At 47.5% G+C, this 23835-nt stretch overlaps 1 protein-coding gene across 1 annotated transcript in view; it reads right to left on the reverse strand.

Moving 5' to 3' along the window:
* LOC8040021 (b(0,+)-type amino acid transporter 1) overlaps positions 1-23835 on the reverse strand; it is a 61537-nt gene that overhangs the window by 17068 nt on the left and 20634 nt on the right. The window contains exons 2-3 of the mRNA XM_029982156.4: positions 10373-10561; positions 6431-6532 (exon numbers count right to left, since the gene is read on the reverse strand). Of these exons, the coding sequence (XP_029838016.3) occupies positions 6431-6532; positions 10373-10561 (291 nt within the window). The remainder of the gene's footprint in view (positions 1-6430; positions 6533-10372; positions 10562-23835) is intronic.

Raw genomic sequence — 23835 nt, forward strand, 5'->3', positions numbered from 1 at the left:
GCCCGATACTTCTTCGCAGTAAAAGTGCACTCCGGTGATACGTAAAGTCCTTTGATGGGCTTTCTTTACAAGTAACGACAACGCATACAAATGACAAGGCACATTCCGCTGGAACCAAATGGCGGCATTCAGTTCAAACCTCTGCTGTGCGCCGCCATTCGCTTCCTCCTAAAACCTGCACCGTCACGCAGTCGGCGCTTCAATGTCGCTACTTCTAGGAAGCCCTTATCTAGGGACTTTAGTGATGCGTAATCACGTTCCGGTAGGCCCGCAAAGGCCGTAGCTTCCGCCGTACTGGAATGCGATCACGGCTTCCTGGCCTACCCAGTATTTCTTGCTTCACACACTAGGCTAAGCGGCGCTACCAAAGTAATGCGGAGCGTAAGTTCGTCTGCTTTTTTTGCAGGGGTTGTGGTGACGTCAGAACGCCGAGCTCTGAATGGCTCTGATTGAAGGATGGTGGGTAGACCTCAAAGCAAGCTGCTCTGAGGTCTACCCACCATCCTGCCAATCAGAGCCAATCAGAGTTCGGCGTTCTGACGTCACCACAACCCCTGCAAAGAAAGCAGACGAACTTGCGCTTCGCATAGCTCACGTTTGAACAATGCAGCCGCCACTCCCAGGCATACCCAATGTTTCTTGTTTCACTAGCTAGATAGCGCCAAATCAAACGGTATTGCAGGTTTGCCTCTACTCCGTTTCCCATTAAGTCCGACCGCAGCCTCGGATCCCAAGAAGCCACCAATCGAGCAGCGCCAAAAGTGTATTGTCACTGCGCTCATTGTATTTGTGTGTTTCCTCGCACCGGTTATAAACCCATCACGCATAAACAAAAGCGCGGGATCACGCCGCATTCGCTGTCGGCGTGATTGATTTAGCAGCCGGTGATAGCCCAAAGGCGACGAGTGCTATGACGGTATACGCTTTTGGCGCTGCTCGATCGGAACCATCGGATAGTAGCGTTGGCTTGAGGTTGGACCTAATGCGAAACGGAGTATAAACAGAACCCCATCGGCTGCTCTTCCAAAATTATTATTTTTTTTTTTGTCAGTTTTTTCAGCCTCTGATCTCGCCGCCTGCCTTGCATGCGTTGTTATTGTGCATTGGTGGCTCGAGAGTCCAGTAGAATCGAAAACTAAACGAAAGACCTCCTCTGTCACTCGTATGGCCTGGCAGCAATCATAGTTCGAATACTCAAATGTGTTTGCTTCATTGGCTCGTGTAACCCGCGGAAATGTAGAAGTAGAAGGCTGCAACCCCGTGCATGCCGCGTATTTTTTTTTTATGCGATTTAATATATTATAGTTGCCTATTGTTTCCTGTCCGCCACAATGTCACCGTGCGATCAGACCCTCCGGAAATGTTTTGCAACCCGCCCAATCAAACCGCAACCGCCATCAAGGCCATAGCGCTAGCGCCGACCCGCACGCATGAGCGGTAATAAGAGTGGGATATATGTATGCGCACAGCCTCATGCATGGTTCAGTCGAGTGAAGCTATCATTTTAGGTGCGCTAAGGCTGTGCGCAGAATTGCGCGAAAAGCGGTTTGATGTCACTCGACATCTTTGCGCGTGTAATCGGGTGAAATAAGCCCGGACAATTATCGTACATATTTGAAGACAGAGCAAAGTTCTGGGGCCGAAGCCCCAGATGTTCGTCTCTCGAATCGGCGACGCCATTCAACAGAAGCAACATCGGCCAAGAGCTGCCAAGAAGGCTTTTTTTGAACTGACGCGTAGAAAGAAATGTTTTTCAATCTATAGTTTAAGGTGTTGACGTGAGAACGCCGAGCTCTTGTTCGAATGATGAAAGGGTATAGACATAAAGCTAGCTGCAATTGTCGCCACTGCACTCGTCGAACGCTTTCGACTGCTAAACGCCGGCGTCCAGCGTACCGCGTTCGCGTTTGAACGCGTTTGAACAGTGAGTAGAGACAATGGCAGCTATAGCTTTGTGTCTCCCCACTAATCATTCCAGTCAGAGCTCCTCGTTCTGACGTCTCCTCTCGTTTCCTCCACCCCCTCAGTTTCTCGGCACATTGGATGTTAAAGCACAAACAAAAATAGAAATAAATTTTCGGGGCCGGGGGCGTAGATATCTGCACACGCGACTGGTTAAACAACAAATCGACGAGAGTATGGCCTGTGTTCGGAAGCATCATGCTCAAGGTTTGTACGGAGCACGTGTTTATTGCTTTCTTATGTCAGACGGCCATGTGCTCCACACAAGTCCCCGAGCGCGACACTTTCAGCCTGCGCGGGGAACCCAATGCCGTGCTTGAAGGGTTTCGAGCGTGCATTTGGCGACCCGTTGTACCAAATGAGACAGATGAGCCAGGGAAAGGTATTTGGCGAAAGTCAATTGCTTTGAATTTACTCAGCCGTGGCATCCAGAGTGCTTGAGAGCAACATGAATATCTTGTCAAAGACACGATGTCTAAAGAGCTAGACGACGTAGCCTTAGTGAAGTTCTTTCGTCCAACACCATGAATGTAGGAAGGGTGTCGGGTTGATGTGTCTCCATGGAATCGACGCCATCAAGGCTCGAAGCAAAATGCTTTTACCCACCCATTATGGCGGAGTAGGTGGCATAGGTGACGATTCCAACGTCCTCCCATTTTTCCTTTCATCTCTTTCGGTATCTCGCAGCAGAGCGTATTCTTTTAGGTGGCTTTGCTCCAGATCTTTTTCTTCGTACGTCACTGTCCTGAAGCGCACGGCTGTTAGGGGTGTCGATCATTTTGCCGTCTACTTTTCACAGACTCTGTGTTTCAGTGCGCACTGCATTATAGCCTAGCTGGTGTGGAAGTTTAAAGTACGGTTCTTATATCGCACGTATTTTACAAAATTAGATTACGCGTCGCAGGCCTAACCTCGTGCTGCTGTTCTACGACGATCATCCAGATAACAGCCATTTCGGTAGAAACTAGCGCGCCCCTGTAGGCCGTCAAAGTTGCGGATAAGGACGTTCAAACGAGCTAGAAGCGTTGTAAGGCCCTCAACTAAACGCTTTCGTGGATAACGCCTCCGCAACTTTCCGAACACACGAAGACGATCATCGACGAGAGAGACCCAGCATGTGGAGAAAGACGGACTGCTGCCTGAAACCAAACCCGACGAATGTAATCTCTAAGCGCCTCGGCCGTATAAAGATAACATCGCAATCATATGGGGCTCGTAGAGGTTGAATGTACTGTTGTCGTGACCGTGAGTATAATTACAGTCAGGTTTCTGGCTGAGTGCCACTGCTTAAACAAAAGACTCGGGGCGGTCAGGGTCGCGCGAACGACGCATCCGTAGTTCCGCAAGAGTCCATATAGATTCGAAGCGACGCCGCAGACGAGTATGCCTCGTGGACGCCAATAAACATCCAGACTCAATTAATAATGACCTGCAGTCGGTCGATACACTATAGCATCATCGCCATTGCATCGAGTGGCGTGCTCCGAAATGTTGTCGAAACGTGTCGAGATGCACCGGTTAATTTGGGATAATGCGAGGATATATGTATTTAACGGTTTAGGATATAGTCGGTCGGGGTTGTGAGAAGCGTCTTGTCCGGTCTGTGACCGCGCCCACAGTCTGTAGCTTCCAGGCGTTCCGTGCTTCTCCGTGGCTCGCCGCTCGGCTTTCCCCTCCCGATGTCTCGGAGGGTTGCATCCGCCGTTGTTTCAGCTCAGCTGGTCGTGTTCGCTACATACAAGTATAACACACGGCAACGTTCGCCACACACAGCAGACACGCACATAATACACGGCACGTGCGCGTTCCCATCGAGACTGAGATGCAGATCCGTGCAGCTGATGCCATCTGGACGAAGCTGCGTTTTATGTCTGCTTGGGGGATAAGGCAAACGTGAGAAACAGAACCGCCAGAGGTTTTGCGGAAGGCATGTCACTTATTTATGGGACCGTAGGATGCATCTGGCGTCTTAGTGTTTTATGACTTCCGGTTCTCGCGCGACAGCTCTGCTTGGTATCACGTCCGTCCTCTAGCATCTTGACGCGCTCCGAGCACGAGGATGTTTGCTGGCGATTTGCTCTCTCGCTCTTTCTCTCCAGAAACGGCCAAGACGGCTGCACTTCTTGCGAATGCCCTCGAGCTAAAGAAGATGTATACATTTTAAAAAAATCCGAGGGAGCTCGATCTCTACGTGATAGAAGCGGAAATGCACAGAATGTGCGGTGGAATTTGTTCGATGCTTGTTACGTTTTTTCCCGGTAAATTTAGCGGGGAAGTTGGTGGGACAACGAAATCAGGTTTTAATGCTAACTTTCACGTTGCACTTTTTAAGACTTGTTTTTTTTTTTTTTTTTTTTAATGAATTTTGGGTTTTGAACCCATTCTGCGTAAACGGGCAGATATGGACGTTGACATGTTTTGAATTAATGAAAGCAACATTTTTTTTATCTTGGAACAAAAGTGAAAACAAGCGGCATAAAAAGGGGAACGAGCAAAACTGCCGCAGCACACCGGCACTGGTTGCCCGCGATTTCGTACGCAGAAATTGGCACATGGCCCGCTATTTCAAGAACTGCGTGCACTGTTGTGGGAACCACAAACGCGAGCGCAGTCTTTCTAAAATGGTTTCGTGAATTCGCCCCATAAAAAATACCCCCCCCCCCTCCAAAAAAAGAAAAAAAACAGACTGCAGAGGTGCACTTTTGTACTCGCGTGTCCTTCACAGCACTTCGGGCAACTTGTGAGATGGCGTCAATATGGTGCCAAGCGTAGAGCCAAGCTTATACGAAATAGTCTATGTGCAAAAATATGGAACAAACTGAAAGTTTCGGATTAGCCATCGTCTTATTTTAGTCATTTACTTTCAATCTCCCACCCAGACAAAGCGAGCGCGTGCAGCTCATGAGACTACACTGGCATGTACTACCCTGAAGCTTTGAAATTTTGCCAGTCGTCTATCGCAAGCACAGCATCCATGACTGATTCTCCATGTGCGCCGACCCGTGCAGCATTAACTCGAAGGTAACTTTAGCAAGCTTTGCAATCCCACGTGATTGAGTGCACGACCAGAGACATGGCAGCGGCTAGAATGAGTTACGAGAGCCAGGAGGCCACTATATGATCAGCGAGTCCCCCAGCGGACAATCCAGACACGTAGATTTGTTCATCCACTGGTGACGACGGGTCATGGGGCGATTCTTAAGTGTACATATCATTGCTGAAGACATCCACATTACGGAAAGAAAACCTTGCAGGGGTTTGGCCTCTCGCTCGTAGCCTTTATTGCTAATGTTAAGTTAACGGAGCGCGATGGCGCTCTTCACCACAGTGGGGTAGAGTTCCTGAATAGGCTCCCTACGGGAGCCAGAGTTGCGCATTTGTTTTCCCCGCGCCGCCACGCCGCTATTCGCCGAGACCCATCACGTGAGGAGCAAAGCATCCGGTGGCGTGCAAGAAAGCCACCTTTACGGTCGCTCCGCCGACGTTTCTCTTGCCCCGGCGTATGTTTCCCTGCTTTCCGCCTCCTTTTCCTCCTCTCCTGTTTTCCATGCGCGGCGGTGCGCGCGGCGCCGCTATTCGCCAAATTTAGTCACGTGAGGAGCAAAGCATCCAGCTCGTGCGGGAAAGCCGCCGCTACGGCCACGCGCCGAGGCTGAATGCGCAACTCTGCTACCGTAGGTAGCTATACAGGAACTCTACAGTGGGGGTGTTGGTCAAATGTCGAGGACAATAGGAATTTAGAGAAGCTAGTAGCATTCAGTAGTTTGAGTCGCTTGAAGGGGAAGCTGTCTGAGCGGGCTCATGAGATTCGACAGGCGGTCCTAATCCTCGTGTGCTTATGTTGCTTATGTGCGCCATGGAAACATCTCCGAGCTCACGCTCCCAAATTATCGATGTTATTTCGCCGAATTAAAGTTGGTCGAAGGCGAATCATATACGCTCTAATTTACATCACCAGCTTGACCAGGCAAGGTTCCGAACAAGGATAGAATACAGTGTGTGTACGTGCTGTTTAATGAAAATGAAAAAGAGTATCCCGTAACTGTTTCAGTACAACCGTCTGACAGCACAAACGATAAAAACAAGATAAGTTCAGTAGACCGTTCCTATATCTCGTATACCCCCGATAACGACACGATACACGCGCAAAGGCGGCGACGGAGTATCGGGTATCGTTATCGGAGTCATCGGAACCACCTACTAAAACTCTCTACTGACCGCTGGGCACATAGCCTCTCGACGGCCGGGACATCATCAGGTGATATGCTCAAAGAGAGAAAATAGGAACACAAAGCGCTGCCGCACGTCCGTCTAGGCAGTAACGAAGTGAGACGCAAGACACCGACAGCTGCACAAGGTGCGGGCGTCTGCATCGTGCAGCGCGCAGGCGTGCACCGCCGGCGTATCGGGCGGCCTCGGCAAGTGGCCTCGTTGCAACTGATCTTCGCGAGGTGTTCCGGCGACTTACCGAAGAGCGAGAGCACACCGCAGCCCGCCCACACGATGAGGCTGAGCCCGACGGAGCCCGACCGCTCCAGGACGCCCTTGGGAGACACGAAGATACCGGAACCTGCAAGACGGAGTCGTGAAGAGCTCGCCCGCAAGCGGAGAAAGCAACACAACGCGTTTCGTGCTTCCTCGGGTCAGCCTCGGAGGAGCTCAAATTAAAAGTCACTCACAGGATGAGAACGGTAGGGAGGTCTTTCGGTAGTTCCGCCTCCAGCGCGCACGCCTCGAGCGTGCACGCGCAGTCGGAGCACAATGGAAGGCAACGAGCGCGTGCTGGAGGCCGGGCATGTGGAGGCCCTGCCCTTCACTGGGCTTACTGCTCAATCGTGTATTCACTGGCGCCTGTTTGTAAACAAGCTCGTTACCTCCCACTATCGGCGGGCCACTACGTTTTCTTCGTGTGTTTGCCTGTTTAGCGCTAATTTTTTTCCGACGTGCTCCCAGAGCACGAAGGTTCTTAAAATTGCTATAGTTCCACGAAGAAACGCCGTCTTTCCCAATTACTGCGCGTCGTGGAGGAGCGCATAAACAGACTACCGGAACTCTCCGAGAAGCCCTCGCGTTATCGGGTCACGCCGAACCCAGTGAATGGACCGTTCTCTGTAGTCACTGAGAGGATGACAACGGCAGGGAGGAGTTTGAGTGGTCCCGCCCCCAGCACGAGTTTCCTACATTCGACCACACTTGGACGTCCGAAGAGCTTGTGCACGTGCAGCCAAAGCAGGACAAAAGGCAACGTGTGCTCGTTGCCCTTTGTCGTGCGGGGCGCCTCTTTCGGCCGTCCCAAAGAGACCTCCTGGGGCCCTATGTTACACGACGGCAGTCGCGTAGCTGGGCCATCCTGCACCCGGGGCCCCTGTGTCTTTTGTAACCTCAGCTCCACCCCCCCCCCCCCCCCAATTCCCTCCCCAATCCCCGAGATCGCAACCATGCCAGTAAAGGGGGGGGGGGGGGCGGCTTGCAGAGGTGCCCCCCCCCCCCCCCCCCCCCCCCACGTGACTGGGGCGCCTGGTACCCGGACACCGGGGCCCCCCACCCCCCGTTGCTACGCAGCTGCACGGCGGTACTACGACCCATTCACACACTTGCAACCGAGTACGACCGAGCGAGACGAGACCGCTTTTTAAGCCTCTTGCGACGGCGCAGGACCAAATGCGCTGCTGCGGAGCAGGTCCTGTCTCAGCCGGCCCTACTCGGTTGCAAGTGTGTAAAAAAACTTAAAAACCTAAAAAAAAAAAAATGTTTTCTTTAAGTCTGGTTAGGACACGCGTGTCAAAAAATAAATTTTACGCGAAAAAAAATTTTTAGACCAATATTGACAGCGAGAGAGCATGGGAACTTTGCGCGCAAAGTTCATGACGTCATGGCATGGTCATTCGCTGAACGAAATGGAAATTTGCTCCTTCCACCTCAACGTGAAGGCGAGCCGATCCACCTCTCCTCCACGGGCCCGAAATGCCGAGAGACAAAACAAGTGGAAAAGAGGTGACTATCGAATAAATCACGTCTTGCGCCATCAATATTGCTCTAAAGCTTCCTTTTTTTTTTGTGTGTAAGTTAATTTTTTTTTTTGGCACGCTGGTTTCACCCACACTGTTATAAGAAGAAAAAAAAAACTTTTTATTTTATTTTTTATTTTCAAGGGCCCTTTAAGGGACTGGAACAACGCCGTCTGCTGCGATTGGTCAGCGGCGCGGCGCTCACCAAATGTAGCAGTCGACGTTGTCCCGGTCCCTTGGTTCCGCTTGGTCCCGCCGTGTGGCAGAGAGCCCCTCCTCCTCTCATCCTGTCGGTGATTAGAATGCTAAGCTTCGGGCTGCTGCCATGGAGCGATTCTTGTACTTTCTCCAAATACTCCTTAGAATCACTGCCTAACGTTAATAACTGAATAAACTTGCCTTAGCTCTTCTTTCTATGTAATGGCAGTCGCCATAAAAATTAAGAAATTTGAGCATCGTTCACCCCCTCAACTCGGAACCAGAACAAGCGGCCACATGGACTGGTACCTATCCTATGCCTCCAACGTTAATCATAGCCACGCGCTGGGGTCGGCAAAGTAGAAAACGCGTTCTGAGCTCCAGGCATTGCTAGAGTTCGGTTGGACACGAGCCACTATACCCGACTGTCCGCCGAGGCATTGATCGTTACGAGCCGAAGTCCAGTGCTCACGCAGTTCTCGGGTCCAAACCACGAGCCTCGCTCGAGAGTCATTAGCCGGGTGGTTTCGATCCCACAATTGCGTCAAGCTTTGCGAAGGCAAGACTAAAAGAACTAGACCCCTTTTAGTTTCCCAATTTCCCCGCGACAAAGAAGCTTCTGAATCATTGGCGGTCTGTGCGAGTATACTTGGGCCAGACTAAGACCAGTACGCCCCTGTGAAGTCATGAACATTCCAACCCGATATCGTTTCGTGACCTCTTTAATGAGTGCGCCCGTGTGTTCTGAGATGCGCTTTTCCCGGTTTACAAAGCGGCAAATACGCGCGTGCTGATGTGCTCAGATAGCCTGCTGGGCGATAGATTTGCCGACAGTGGAATCCAATGTTGACAAAAGAGTAACAGTTCAGCTGCTCGAACCTGCCACTTCGGCGCAAGCGAGGATAACGCGCGACACACGCACTAACACCTAAAGTTCTACAGTATTAGATGCCAGATACCCTTTTCTGGAACGATGTATACGTATATAGACAGTACAGTTCTAATGTTTACAAATCCGCAGCGCACCATGCGCAATTTTGCAACTTCTGAAACCGTGCGCGCGCGCGCTGCGCGCGCCTTGTGCTCGAACGCTGAGGATGGCACAGGGCCAAGGATCTTCACATAAATGGGTGCAAGCTCGTGACTAAAAAAAGAAGTGCTTTCGCTGCGCGAGTGCTCAGGCAAACAAATATTTTTACGCGACTGGGCTCTCTCGTTTGCGTAATGTGCAGAGCCGAGCGCGACTGCGGTGCTCTGCAGGATGCTCTGTTTGTACGAAGATTCGCGCGAGGAAAGTCAACTTTGTTATAGGTATAATTTTAGACAGTTGGGAGTCCTCCAAAAGCGACGCGTCGTGCCCGTGCCTCCAACAACCCTGCAGAGAACTTTGGCGCTAAACACGAGTGGCAAGCTAGAGATTCAAACAGCGCACTCTCGTTAGCACAAACTTCAACGGCTCCACAAAGAAAGCGCAGTCCTCCGTTTCGACGCTTCATTGTTCCTCGTACATAACGGGGTGTTTCACCTTATGCTGTACCGCAGCGAAGGCTAGAAGCGCGAGCTCATAGCGTTGGCAGCTGCCCTTGGTGCACGAGAGCTTGTGCCGCCGAGATGTGCCCTGGAGCAAGGAGCTCGCGCTTGTAGCCTTTTTTGCGGTACAACACAAGGTGAAACAGAGATATAGTATTCACACGAGGGAGAAATCCGCCACTTCGCCCCGCGGAGTGCGCGTCACGTGATGCTGACGACACGTATTTCTGAGACGGCGCAGTGACGTCGAGCTCCGAGACGGAGGTGCGGATGGTATGCCCAGACGGTACAAATACCGTAGACAAATACAGTCCAAACGTACAAAACGCTCCTCGACTCCGCGACGCTGGCTCCAAGCTGTTGCTCCGCGTCGGAGACGGTGAGGCTAGCCTCGCCGGCTGACGTCACGTCCGGAGTTTTGTCCCTCGAGTGAATACCGCCAACGTTGCGCCAACGCACCCCCTCTTCCTGACCCGCGAGCCCGCGACCGGTGGAGCGTTCAGAGCGTTCCACACTCCGTTTCACGGGTGTCAGACGGCGAAGGCTACGGCCCCAGTGAGCCAATCAGCGCGCCGGAGCGAGGCACGTGACAACGTAACGTCGGAGTGCTCTGCTCCGACGTTTCGCTCTTTGCCACGAAGTGGACGGACGGGGTTGGCCGGCATCGCCTGTACCGATCATGGTGCCCACGATGAGGGCCACGCCGCTGAGTAGCCCCACGCGTCGCTTGAGCTGCACCGTGCCCTCGCCCATGACCGCCACGTTCGCCCCGTGGTTCCGGGGGTCATCGTCGTCGTCGTCCGGGATGGCGCCGTTGGCCGCATGTCCGTTCCGTTCCAGCGGAGTCGTCGTGGGCTTGTACACTGCGCCAGACGGGAGAAGCGCCCGAAGCAGGCGGGTTACATTTGAAATAAGGACCATGGAGAAGAAATGTATAAGTGACACGTCCCTATCTTTATCTACAAATGAGTTTGAATTTTTGAAACGCGGACTGAGCAGATAGGGTAAACAGGGTTTTTGTGGCTATATAACGTGCGAATTTTCAATATACTTCAGTTGAGAGTGCACCTTGTCTTGTTTCCCTTCGACTGTGTCCCTGCATTTTTTCGGCGCTTTTGTTTGCAATGAACCAACTGGCCCAAATCTCCACTTTATTACAGGTTGTGCAGCGAGGAGTGCTTCATCAGCTGTCTCGCGTGAACGTGAGACAGATCATGTCACCTTCAGAATTTAAATGACGATTTAAACCACCATTTAAATGAGAACGCGACAGAACAAACAACACGATCGAAACAATACGCGTCAAGACAGCACAGTCAGAACGTCAAGCGACAGAAGCGCACGTATATACCAAAACAACACAGCAAAGTCAACACAGCACACGACGAAACAGCAATCATATGAGTGATGTGACGTTAACAACAACGTAGAAAAAAAAAAAAAAGAAAAAAAAAAGAGGCCGTACTATTGTACGGCGTCGTATGTACTATTTTAACCGTGCTGTTTTGTAGCGTGCTGTTGTAGTCTGCATTTCTGTCGTGGCGCCAATTTAAATCACGCGGATTTTCCAAATGAATTTAAAACCGACCTTTTCCAAAACAAATAAGCTCGAAAGCAATTTTTTATTGCGATTTGGAGCTCGGTACTTTCAATGAAAACATTTATTTCTGACTTACATCGCAGAATCATTACGTACAAAAGAAACAAAAAACATCAACAATAATAAAAAAAGAAAAAAGAAAAACAAGTGATCAACGTCTGAGTGTTTTCTTTGACTCCACTGGAAGGCAGCGCTTCAGGACGAAAGTAGGCTGATTTGTGGGAATGTGTGGCATCGGTCATCCTTAGAGTTAGATGGGATGAAAACTCTTTTCAGAAGATTACAATATTTATCTCCTTTTAACTTCATACGCACTAGGACAATTAAAGCATATTCACTCACGCTTAAAACACAATTAAGCTTGTCCTACTTGGAAACGTAAAGTGGCAATTATAGCCATCACCAAGACTGTTTCAGTGAGTTCTTGAAGGCATAATTAAATTTAGAATTAACTACTTTTCGACGACTATTTTTTAGAGGCCTAATCAAATTTATTGAAATGACTGACAATGAATATGTCGTATAGTAAAATAATGCAAGATACAATATATCTAGAAAAAAAACGATTTAAACATGATTCAAATAAAAATTTAAACTTAAATAAATTTGATTTGTTTTTAATATTTACAAGGAAACTCGTGATATTTTTTTCTTTTTCACTTTGCTTTAAAGGCGCACACCTCCGGAGTCGTTTGCACTGGCTCTGAAATACTCTTCCTCGTAGCAAACAATGAGTCGTTTGCTAAAAAATAATCGGTGTGAATTACGCGAGAGAAAATTCAACCCAGACATCCTTTTAATGTAAACTTTACCTCGTGAAAACACGAATAAGCTCAAACTCGTTTTCTTTAGTTAATACCTAAACAAAAACCAACGGACATGTTGGCACTTAGCTAGAGCCAGTACTGTAACATAATTTTCATCATCTCCGTCGGTTTTTATATGTAGGCTATACTAAACAAAGCAAACAAGTTTACTTCACATACATTTTTTTTTTTAAATCTAGCATTAAAATAAGCAACAAAAATGTCAAAATTTCAAAGGAAACAAAGAGAAGAAAAGTAAAACGATCACTGTCCGTTCAACATAACCTGGATGAAAACCCCAACCCTTGTACGATTCCTGGGAAACTTGCAAGTGAACACAGAGACGGACACGAAGAAGTGAACACGGACAAGCTGTTGTCCGTGTCCCTCCTTGGTGTTCGTCTCTTTGTGCGCTTACGAGTTTGCTGAGCATCATGCACGAACCAGCCCAACAACGGTGTCGTTAAACTACACAGACGATTCGTTTCCCCCGAGAAATAGCTCCCTGTGGAGCACATGTGAAGGAATATAAGACGTAAAAAATACGGGTAAAAATAAAACGAGGCTATTCGCAAACCTTTTTTTTTTATTTTAAGTGTCGCTGCGGTATATTCATCCTTCTAAAACAGATGTGCAGAGTACAAAAGAGTTAGCCAGCAAAACCAAAAGAGTTGTATTCTTCCCATGATAATTTTTTGTTGCTGCCTTTTTTTGGTCAGAGAGAGAAATATTTTGAAATGATGTAATCAAAAGTACTATTGCTGCAGAACGTGTGCTCATACGGCGCGCCGACCAAGGTCCCCCAACTAGTAAAATGCTCAGCAGCGCGGCAATCATGTTCGCGCTGTAGTGAGTCGCGCAGTCTCCTAAACCTCTCACGGCAAAAATGTGAAATCAAGTCACATCGCATGGAAGGAAGAAATAAGAAGCGGTAAGGTTGGGAGAAAGGTAGGAAAAGAAGCAAAGGACGCAGGTTAATGTAACGACGCTCATTTTTCATACAGCCGCCTTTGTTCCTAGATTACATGTGTTTCGTTTCCCCGGCTCTACAGGGTCCAGCCTGAATCACCGATGAGAGCGAGACGTGGGGCTCAAAAAGAAAATCGACACCCAACGTCCAACTTCTCACTTTCCCCGCGACAGCGCATTTCAACGGCTACATGAAACGCGTACAGACTCAATTTCACTCTCCATAATAATTTAGAAAAAAAAAATGGTTTGCTGGAGCGAGCCCGTGCTTTGATCTCATAAGGCGAGTGCAGCAAAAGCACAGGTGCGAGAAAATGCCTCGTTCGCACCAACCCTCGGACAAGGAAATAGGAAGTATTCACTGGCGGCCATATCTGTGTGCGTGGTTGCTGAGTGCGTGCTGACGGCGAGCTTCCACAGTTCTTTTGCAACGCGCATTCCGCACCATCAAGATTGCCGGTCTTAGCAGGCTATTAATGTAAGCTCGTTCTGAGCATGCGCCCTAAACATCGCCCTCAAACATGGCGTCCAGTGAATGCCCCCTATACTTTTCTACGGACCACGTGCTCCTTCCTGCCTATGGTTCCCAAAACGCTGCGTAGCAAGAGCTCCCGCAAATAAGATGATCACGATAACCCATCACTGACAGGTGAAAAAAAGGTGATTGTGTTGTATGTATATTGAAACTGCCGGAAGCTGAGCCTCAATGGGCGTCTGGTGTCTCAGCCGTACAGATGACAAATTTAGCCAGTGCAGTACAACCGCCAGCCATGGGGTCTTCAATGTGCATCAAGCAGCAGTAATACACGACCGCGCGCCGGTGATACGCTCATTCAGATTGAAACGGGCAGGGGTGGGGATTGCAGCATGCAGGATATCCCTGGGTTCTGCAGTGCCAGCTTTCGCTCTCCGAGCTGCGGTGCGTTGACACACACGGCTACCGCGGGCCCCCTGACAGGTAACTCATCACTGACAGGTTGCAAACAAAATTGGTGTATGTTTATACAGCCCGAAGTTAGTCTGCCTCAAAGGGCGACTTCTCTCTCAGCTGTAGATGAGCAATTCAGCCAGTGCGGTACAACCGCTAGCCTAGGGCGTTTAACTTGCATCACGTAGTAGTGATACACGACCGCACGCCGGTACGATGCCCACCCAGACCGAAACGGGCAGGGGTGGGGATTAAGCCCAGGATCGCTGGGTTCTGCAGGGCGAGCTTTTGCTCCACGTGCTCCGAGCTGGTGTGCGCTAGCACTCGTGGCCACCGATCCCCAATAGGTTGCAAGCAAAGCCCGCTATGTCCTATGCGTGGTGCGTGCGAGCACGAATGGTGTGGACGGGTGCGCAGATTTGGAAAGCGTGTGAACAAACGACCTCATCTCCACGACCAAAAGTACGGAAGATATCAGAACTGTTTGCCAATTTCTATCGACTACTTCGACTCAACTCGCGCAACACATTGCTATTTCCAAATTTCAGCGAGGTTGGTATGCCGTGGTGCGACAGTGACATTCCAGATTCCACAGAAAAGACAAAGGACTTCAACGTCACTTTTTCGCGCGCACGTCTCTTTAGCGCGTAAACGATAAGCCTCGACTACAATAACGCGCATAAGTGACACAATGAGAACTACTTATTTGCCACAAATGCACTAACATATACGGCTCTTCTATGTTAGTCATTCGGATGCCCTTCCTTTTGATAAGATCAAGCCTGCAACCAGACCCCTTATGTGACAGGTGGGAATACCTTTCTGATGCGTCGTGCAGCACTGCCAAAGGCACAGGTGCGAGAATGCGCAGTTGCGAAAAAAAAAAAAAAAAAGGCAGCACTGTCAACGGCAAAAAAAAAAAAAAAGCAAAAACGCGCCATTGCAAAAAAAAAACAGTTTTTTTTTTTTTTTTTTGTTAAGGCGCGACAAACATTTAGAGCCGACGTCGACCGACCTTAACGAGCGACACGTGTCGGTGTCATCGACAGACAACCTGTTTGAGCCCGCCGTCCGACCTGGCTGGCCAACAAGGCGCACGAATAACGAGCTGTTTCCTGAGTGGAACTGTTGTCAGTAACAAACTACACGAACTACAGGGGTGAAAACTGTATCGATCAACGCGGTAAATACACACCAACAAACACGGTGGAAGTAGGGACTTTTTTTTTGTCGCAAATTCCATGCTACCTCTTGCCATTGACGATTGGAATTTACTACCCAACGACCTCACAAAACCTCCAAGTTTTGTGAACTTCTCAATGTTTTCTTGGATCAAATGAAATATTTATAAATGTGTATAATGATTCGTTCACTTGTTATTGCCATTTAACATTTCAACCATGTTTTTCCCTTTTTTTGCGTGATTTTTACTTCTGTAATATCCGGACACGTACGGGTCCTCAAGGTAAATAAATGAAATGAAATGAAATATACGTAGGGTGTTTGTTACGTAATAATTGCAAGTAAATAAACGTTTCGCGCGCATTGGGTTCACAGGTTCCGCGTGTGTATAAGGGCGCCCTAGCTCGGATGACGAGCTTTATGGTCCAGATCGTACATAACCGCCGTTTCCTTTTTTGTGGGACGTGAGACGAATTATTGATCACCAACACTATACGAAGACTAAAGACTCCGACGAAATAACTAGCACCTCCAGTGAAGGTATGCATGCTCGTACGAATACAAGAGTGATAAGGCTTTGTATTGACATCGTTAAACCATTTCGTTACACAATAGTCTTATACCTTCATCTCATTTTCCCGTCTGGCTTCTGTAATTCATACCAAGAGGAAAGTCGTGAAGAGTCAAGTTGATAGACCGCTCCTAAAACTATACTGACATGTTTTTTTGTTTGTTTTTGTTTTAAAGGTTATTTTAAAAACTTTAAAGAATATGTTTCAGTATTTTGCAGCAAGTACAGAAGACGACGTATAGTTGGCGTGAACACGACATTGGCGCTTTTTCTCGTTTTACTTAGCATATTGATAAGCATCAAATCTTAACCCTCAAGTGTAGTATAGATACAGACCTACAAAAGAGAATATTGTCTGCGTTGCCAGATTTGTTGCGTTGCGATAGGGAATGCCAGCCACCAGTTACTTAAACCTGAAACGAATGGGACAAGTAACGCTCTCCTTGTTGAGACTCGGTAAGGAGTAATTGACTTCTTTTACTACGTGAGCAAATAAAATCAGCAATGGGTTTTTTGTTCTTTTTAGTAACGTCCATGATGTCGCCTTTTATAATAAATTCCCAAGACGCAGTCTCATAATCGTTCAGTCACCCGCAGACGTCCGTCGACTTTCTCCAGTTAATCTTGGGTGTTTTTTTCTTGTTTTTTTTTTTTTTTTTAAGAATTTCGCTCCGCTTTATTAGAGACACGATTCCCCTTCCCTGCGTTTGGTTTTAAACTGGTCCCGAGCAGCCGAGAGCGACGCCGGACGATGACAAGAAACCAGTTCTTAGAGCAGGACACGACGCAGATGCCCGTCCGCGGGTTGCAAGAACCTGTGGCCGAACAGTGTCTAGCTGTCGGGGCCACCCACGTGACCGCCTTGCTGTCGCGGAAGGAGAGCGAATTGAACGGTGTGCGATGTCGGTTTTCTCCACCAAAGAAGAAAGCTCCAAGGATGCAGCGAGGCATTTATTACACCCTGCAGGGCTTTGTTCCGAGTTTTCGAGAACCGATCATCGTTCACGGCTGCTGGTTATTTGAACCTCGCTCCCACCTTTCTATTCTGGCGTGCACGCATTATACTATATGTCAATCAACTTCCATCGGTACATCTGATTAACATTTTTCACACAACGACGACACCAAGCGGCGAAAAGCTCGAACCACGGTTGTTGGCAGGGGGGTTGCGCTGCCTCTTCTGCCTCCTCTGCAACCCGTCCAACTCGCTTTCTTTTTTCTTTTTTTTTATTGCGTGAGTAAGGCTTGCGCACGCGCAGAACTCTTTGTGAAATATTTCCATTGACGGCCCGAAGGTGTTCGTCGTTCTTGACAAGTAGCTTGGGAAAAAAGTGAACCAAACAGCCCGAAGGCAGACGATCAATGTCGGTCTCAACGAAACTCCACGTCTCATTTCGCCAGTGACACACTCCTGAGCAAAACCGAATCAGTGAGGAGGAGGCGACGAGTAATTCGGCCCTCGTCTAATCTTATCGCTGCTTCGCCAAGCTTTTCCAGAGTGGTCTAAGTGGGAGAGCTGTCTGCTGCCTCCGCCCGTCTCCTGTTTGCTTTTTTAAGGTGCACATGACCTGACTGGACTTGGAAGAAAATGTCGCCTCTTCTTTCAAGCTCTGTACAGCGGCGACCAACTCGACTGCCCCATTTGCGCAAGTGCGCGCACTCGAGAGCCGTTTAGTCAATTAAAAAACGCTGCATGGTCACTTCCATTTCTGCTGTTTCCCTACAACAACTATCTCGAATGCTCCGATAGATTAACAGAGTCGATTAAACACAAGGGGCCAGTAACGATGAGTATAAAACAAAGAGCGCGCTGACTAACAAATGTTTATTAGAAATAACATGTACGCCCAAGTTGTATGCACATCAAAACAGAAATCCACTGCCTCACAATTGTGTGTATGTGTGTGTGTGTGTGTGTGTGTGTGTGTGTGTGTGTGTGTGTGTGTGTGTGCGCGCGCGCGCGCGTGTGTGTGTGTGTGTGTGTGTGTGTGTGTGTGTGTGTGTGTGTGTGTGTGTGTCTGTGTGTGTGTGTGTGTGTTCCGAATCCACCAAGGGAATTGGACATAACATTTTTCAACTGCGCAAGCTCGCGGGAACAACGCCAATCAGCCTGATCGCCCTCGCGTTTAGCTTGTTTCAATTAAAGTTAATTGAATTACTACTAATGCATTTATCTTAGAATACGGCTGCCGTCCAACCAAGACGTGTACCTCTCTTCATCGGCAATACGGCGTGCAAGTCGGTCTGCTCCTGTTTACCCCAAACGCGCCCACGTGCTTTCGTTTACCCCCGACCTCGACGTGTCTGCTCCTTACCTATGTTCCCCTTTGATTGGCGTGCTCTTCCTTGCATTCCGATGCGCCAAAAAGGCCAAGACGCAGTTTCGAACACTTGCTCGCCGTATTATAACAAAACAAAAAGTTTGCTGTCAGTCATGCCACATCGTGCAGAAACGTATCTCCAAAGCGGGAGGCTCTGGACTCACGCCTATGGTGTTGACGTGCCCCTACACGGATGTGCAGGGGCACGTCTACTGTGCGTCGCTGAATGTCTACTGTATTGTAGCCCTGATGTTGTATGAGAGTCCTCTTACACCTCACACCTGTTAAAGCCCCGAATTCGGGGTGAACAGTATTCACAGATAACAAACATACCGCGCTCGGAACACCAATCACTGGTGTTCTCTCAGTCACCGCATCAAATATATCGGAATGGGAGCGCAAAGCACGTTGGGCTAATCTACGCAGCGCATCGACTGTAGTGCTCAAGCTTTTAACAATATACGAAATTATACGCGCGATTATTATACAGACGACTTGTTCACAATTTATCTCGCCCCTTTGTGCTCTGTCTCGAGAGATAAAGATAAAGGCGGACAATTGTTCTCGAAAGTTTATCGCGAGCGGCTACAGAGACAGCTGTCGCAACAAATTAGCTACAATCACGCACACGCCAAGTCATTTCAACAAGATAAAAGCGCTCTTCACTAATCGATATCGGCACTCGTTTTCTTCGTACGGGCTTCGAAAGGTTCGGCCCATGAACCCTCGACTTCTGAGATAACCACCTCCTGTACTGTGTGTGTGGGGGGGGGGGGGGGGGGGGGGGGGGGGGAGAAGAGGATGAGGATAGAGGCGACTTCCGGGTTTATGCTGTCTACGTCCCAAACTACAGTAAACACGGCGACACCACAAACAGCAACAACAAGAGCGACAGAAACAAACAACGACCACGAGTGAACTAACAAAAACAGCTGCCTGGGATGCGCAGTGGTGGCCGACATCGTTATCGGAACTTTCAAGTGAGTGTAAGTGGATATGACTCGGAAGAAACGCAAGGTCGTGGTATAGCTGCGGGTCCCCTTTTCCGTTGCACCTTTGTTGTTGTCGTTGATATATATATAAGCCGGCGAGCCGCTTTAACTTGATTCTCCTACATGAATGGGAACCGGACTCGATGTAGTTTTTCATACCTTATGCTGAAAGTCTTATAAACTGGCTGCACTGGCGTTATAAGGAGCGCTTTCGTGGTTGTCTATACTCGGTTTCACTTCAAGCCCGACCGCAGCCAACTGTACGGTAGAGCCAATCAAGCAATGACAAAAGTGCATCGTCACGACGCTCGTCGTCTTTGTGCGTCAGCGATTCAACCAATCAGGTGTAGTAAATGCCTCATGATTCTGCGCTTTTTACTGCGCGTGATTAGTCCAGCCGGACATGCGCACAAAGATCGTGACGATGCACTTTTAGCACTGCGTGATTGACTCTATCGGATCGTTGCTGTCGGACTTGATATGGAACGGAGTATACACTCTAAGAAATGCCTACGCGTCTCCTTACCCTCAAAACACTCAAAGAGTCAATCTTTGGGATCTACGAAATCAGCTTAGCGAATGATGAGGAGGAACATCCGTTTAGACCTAAAAATGAAGTCTGCGCTGTGGCATTACGCAATGCAAAACGTCATGCTGCATTGCGTCATGCCACAGCGCAGACTCAGTTTTGAGGTCTAAACAGATGTTCCGCCTCATCATTCGCTGAGCTGATTTCCTAGATCGCAGAGATTGGCTCTTCGAGTGTTTTCTGGGTGAGTAGACGCGCAGGTATTTCTTAGAGTGTAGGCGTGCTTCGTGCTCGAAGTAAGCAATATGAAACATGAGGATTTCTACAGCCGAAATCGTGGTGTTTACAAACCTGGAAGTGGATCTCGAAACTCCTAGTTTCTTGGATATTCCGGATTTGTGACTTGCCTACGTACCGTAATATCTCGAGAGATAGCGCACCTAAAATCGGGTGAAAAGATGGAATGAGCTAACTTTCGCTGTACAATCCAGACCACTTGAAAAAAATTCTATTTTTAGGTCATGTGTGCCTTCCAAGCTTGGTATGGTGGTGAGGGTGCAACGAAGCAAAGATGACTGTAATAATAATAATAATAACTTTATTCATCACCACAGATAGATGTGGTGAATGGGAGGCCAGAGAAAAAGCTGCATGAACGCAGCTTGACGAAGCTCCGGACCCCCCATTCAGCAGCTGCGACACGACACATAATGTATTTACAATGAACATTTAATTTTTTGTGCATTTATATATGATCATAAGTAACATATGCATGATCAAGATTAAAAAAAAAAATCGAGGATATTATTCTTTGAAAGCTGAATAACATCTATATTCCGAATAAAATAATCATTTAATAACATAGGTAGCGTGTAGCTTATTTTCTGCTTACCATAATTGGTTCTGCATTTCGGAATATGCCAAGGCTGGCGATGTCTAGATGGGTAATAGTAACATTTTTCTTTTAAATGAGCGAGTTCAAAGATTATATCGTTACGTCCACATGCCGCATACTTATACGAGAGTTTCAGTCGATAATCATGCATTTGATGTATGTTAAGAATTTTGTAGATTTTGAAAAATGGTTGGGTGTTGGATGTATGTAAGGAACGTTTTCAATTATTCTTACGATCTTTTTTTAGAGCAAATGCATTGCATTTAAATTTGACATGGATCTATTTCCCCAGACTGAGTTACAATAGCACAAATGGGAATAGAATAACGAATTGTATAGCACCCTTTTTACACTCGTGGGAAGAACATTCATAATTCCTACCACTTTTCCTAGTTTAGCGCAAAGATATTTAATGTGATCATTCCATAGCAAGGTTTCAGAAAAAATAATTCCAAGCGTTTTAATACTATGTACAAACTCAATATTTAAAGATCCAAAGTTGAGGGGTGTGGGAAGTCTCTCACCTGAACCACGTAGTCGGAACATGACTGCTTTTTTTTGAGAGACATTTATGTTTAAGCAATTTCTTTCTGACCATGCTTTCCACTTTAACAGAAATGCATTGGCTTTATTTCTTAAGCTTTGCTCACAACTGTCTGAAAGCAATATGCTAGTGCCATCCGCATAGATCATATATTTGCAACTTGGATCAATGTTTACTAAGTCATTAATATATAGTAGAAAAAGAAGGGGTGCTAAGATACTTCCTTGTGGAACTCCTGGCGATATGTTTGAAAGGGTCGATTTTTGGTCAATAATTAGCACAAACTGAGAGCGATATTGTGGATAAGATTGTATAAGTACAAGCGGAAGATCTCGGATACCATAAGCAAAGAGTTTTTCTATCAAAATAGTGTGATTAATGCAATCAAAAGCTTTGCTGAAATCTATAAACATTCCAAGTGTCAATTTCTTTTCTTCGAACTTTTTAAGTATACATTCTTCCTGAACTAATAATGCTGCTTCTGTAGACCGATTTCTCCGGAAGCCAAATTGATAGTGTGTTATAAGAGAATGTTTGTCACAAAAATTTACAATCCGCGAGTGAATTATTTTTTCTAAACCTTTTGAAAATACTGGAAGTATAGATATATATTGATAATTCCCTAATTCGTTTTCGTTTCCAGTATTGAACAAAGGTATAACTTTCGCAACTTGCATGTTTTGCGGAAAAGTACCAGATGATAGGGCGAGGTTGTATATAAAAGTTAGGCATGGGGCAATGATATTAATTACGTATTTTACTGGTCTAATTTGTAGATCGTCTGCATCACGACTCCGGCTATTATTCATACACATGATAGAGGAACAAACCTCACTTTCATCCGTTGGGAATATAGAGTGATTCTGGAGTTGATAAGACATTTTTTGACGCTTCTGGGTTATAGTAACTGCTACCTACAGGGTGCGGCCGTAAAAACTTTCACATTTGGCACGCCTAGCAAAAAACGAATTTCAAACGTACATACCTGAAATTGGGCACACGAACGTCGTTTATTCCAAAGTTTTTTGCCTATTTTTTTTAAGCGTCAACTCTGGAGTAGCGAATTATTAGAAAGATAACAAAAATGGCAGACGTGCATTTCCTATGGCCTATACCCGCCCGTTCGCCGTCTGCTATCTAATTCGCGACGCCGCTCCCAGATGGCGTACTGAACGCAAAAACGCGGGAAACGCCGCACGAAAGGCTGGTGTCGGGCGAGATAATCGCGATAAAAAGTGATTTTACCGAAATATGTGAACGATTATGCCCTTTTACTTTAAATTTAGAAACTAGCGGACGCCCTCGTTTAATAAAAATATGTTCTAAAGCAGACGAACGTGTGTCTTCATTTGTCGTCTGCTTATCTGTTGACGGGTCCGTTCCCGGTGGAAGCTCAACTTTGGAATCAAGAGTGCCGCTGCTGAGGCATCTTGATTGTTCCTATTTATTGCTTTTGTTGCACTGTCTTCTGCAGTTATTATCAAAATATTTTCCGCGCCGCCCTGCGATGCCGCAATACTCGGCAAGTGAGTGTGCCCAGGCAGTCAAGTGGTACGTGGAGCGGAACTCGGTGGCCACAGCACAACGAAAATTTCGCACTGCATTTCATAAACGCCCGCCTTCACGCCCAACTGTTTTGAGTTGGGCGGATCGTTTTGTGAGTGGAGAAGACTGTAAAAAGAAAAATCCAGTCAGTGAACGTGAGAGCCTACTGAAAAATGAGGAGCTCATTGAAGCGGTGCTTGCTGTCTTCGAGAGCGACCCGCAATTGTCAACAAGACGAGCAGCTGTAAATAAATGATCTCGTCGCATCATGGTGTCTTCTTGCTTGCATGACGATCTGTCAGAACTTGACTTGAAACAGGTAATTTCAGCAATTGTTCATATATTTGGTTCAAATCACTTTTTATCGCGATTATCTCGCCCGACACCAGCCTTTCGAGCGGGTTTCCCGCGTTTTTGCGTTCAGTGCGCCACCTGGGAGCGGAGTCGCGAACCAGATAGCAGACGGCGAACGGGCGGGTATAGGCCATAGGAAATGGCCATTTTTGTTATCTTTCTAATAATTCGCTACTCCAGAGTTGACGTCTGAAAAAAATAGGCAAAAAAACTTTGGAATAAACGACGTTCGTGCGCCCAATTTCAGGTATGTATGTTTGAAATTCGATTTTTGCTAGGCGTGCCAAATGTGAAAGTTTTTACGGCCGCACCCTGTATATTAGCAAAAAAATTGTTGAATACATTTGCCTGATTCAATCCATTCGAAACTTCACCCATTATGTTCTATATTTTCAATCGGATTTAATCTGCATGAGGTATTAAAAACACTCTTCATGCGTTTCCATAGGTATCAAAAACACGCGAAAACACGTGTTTTTGAGCAGCGCTTACACTTTGAAAGTGTGGCCTTTGACGCTGCTGGGGAAGGGAACAAAGCTGCATGCCGCCTCCGCGGTGGTCTTGCCGGAGTGCTCCCTAGTTTAAACCAGACGGGAATGGTAAATCTTTTTATTTTGAGGCTATTTCGGAGCGTTAGTTTTACGAACAATGGTGGCCCTCTAGGCAAGTGCACGATTGTTTATGCCGAAGGATGCACACATGATTCCACTTCGCGAGAAGCTGAGTCCGGGTGGCGCGGAGTAATTCCTTTTCGATACACGACTTTCTAGGGAAGCGACAGTTTTGTCCGTAACAATGAGCTTGAAAGCCCTGCCTATGACAAGCCTGTAGAGATACCATCAGCCCCCAAGAAAAAGCAGCACATGGTAGTAATTTTCCGGATTCCCAGAAATAAAAGAAA

The sequence above is a fragment of the Ixodes scapularis genome, unplaced genomic scaffold (genome assembly GCF_016920785.2).
Source record: "Ixodes scapularis isolate PalLabHiFi unplaced genomic scaffold, ASM1692078v2 PGA_scaffold9__187_contigs__length_104089568, whole genome shotgun sequence".
Classification (NCBI taxonomy): Eukaryota; Metazoa; Arthropoda; class Arachnida; order Ixodida; family Ixodidae; genus Ixodes; species Ixodes scapularis.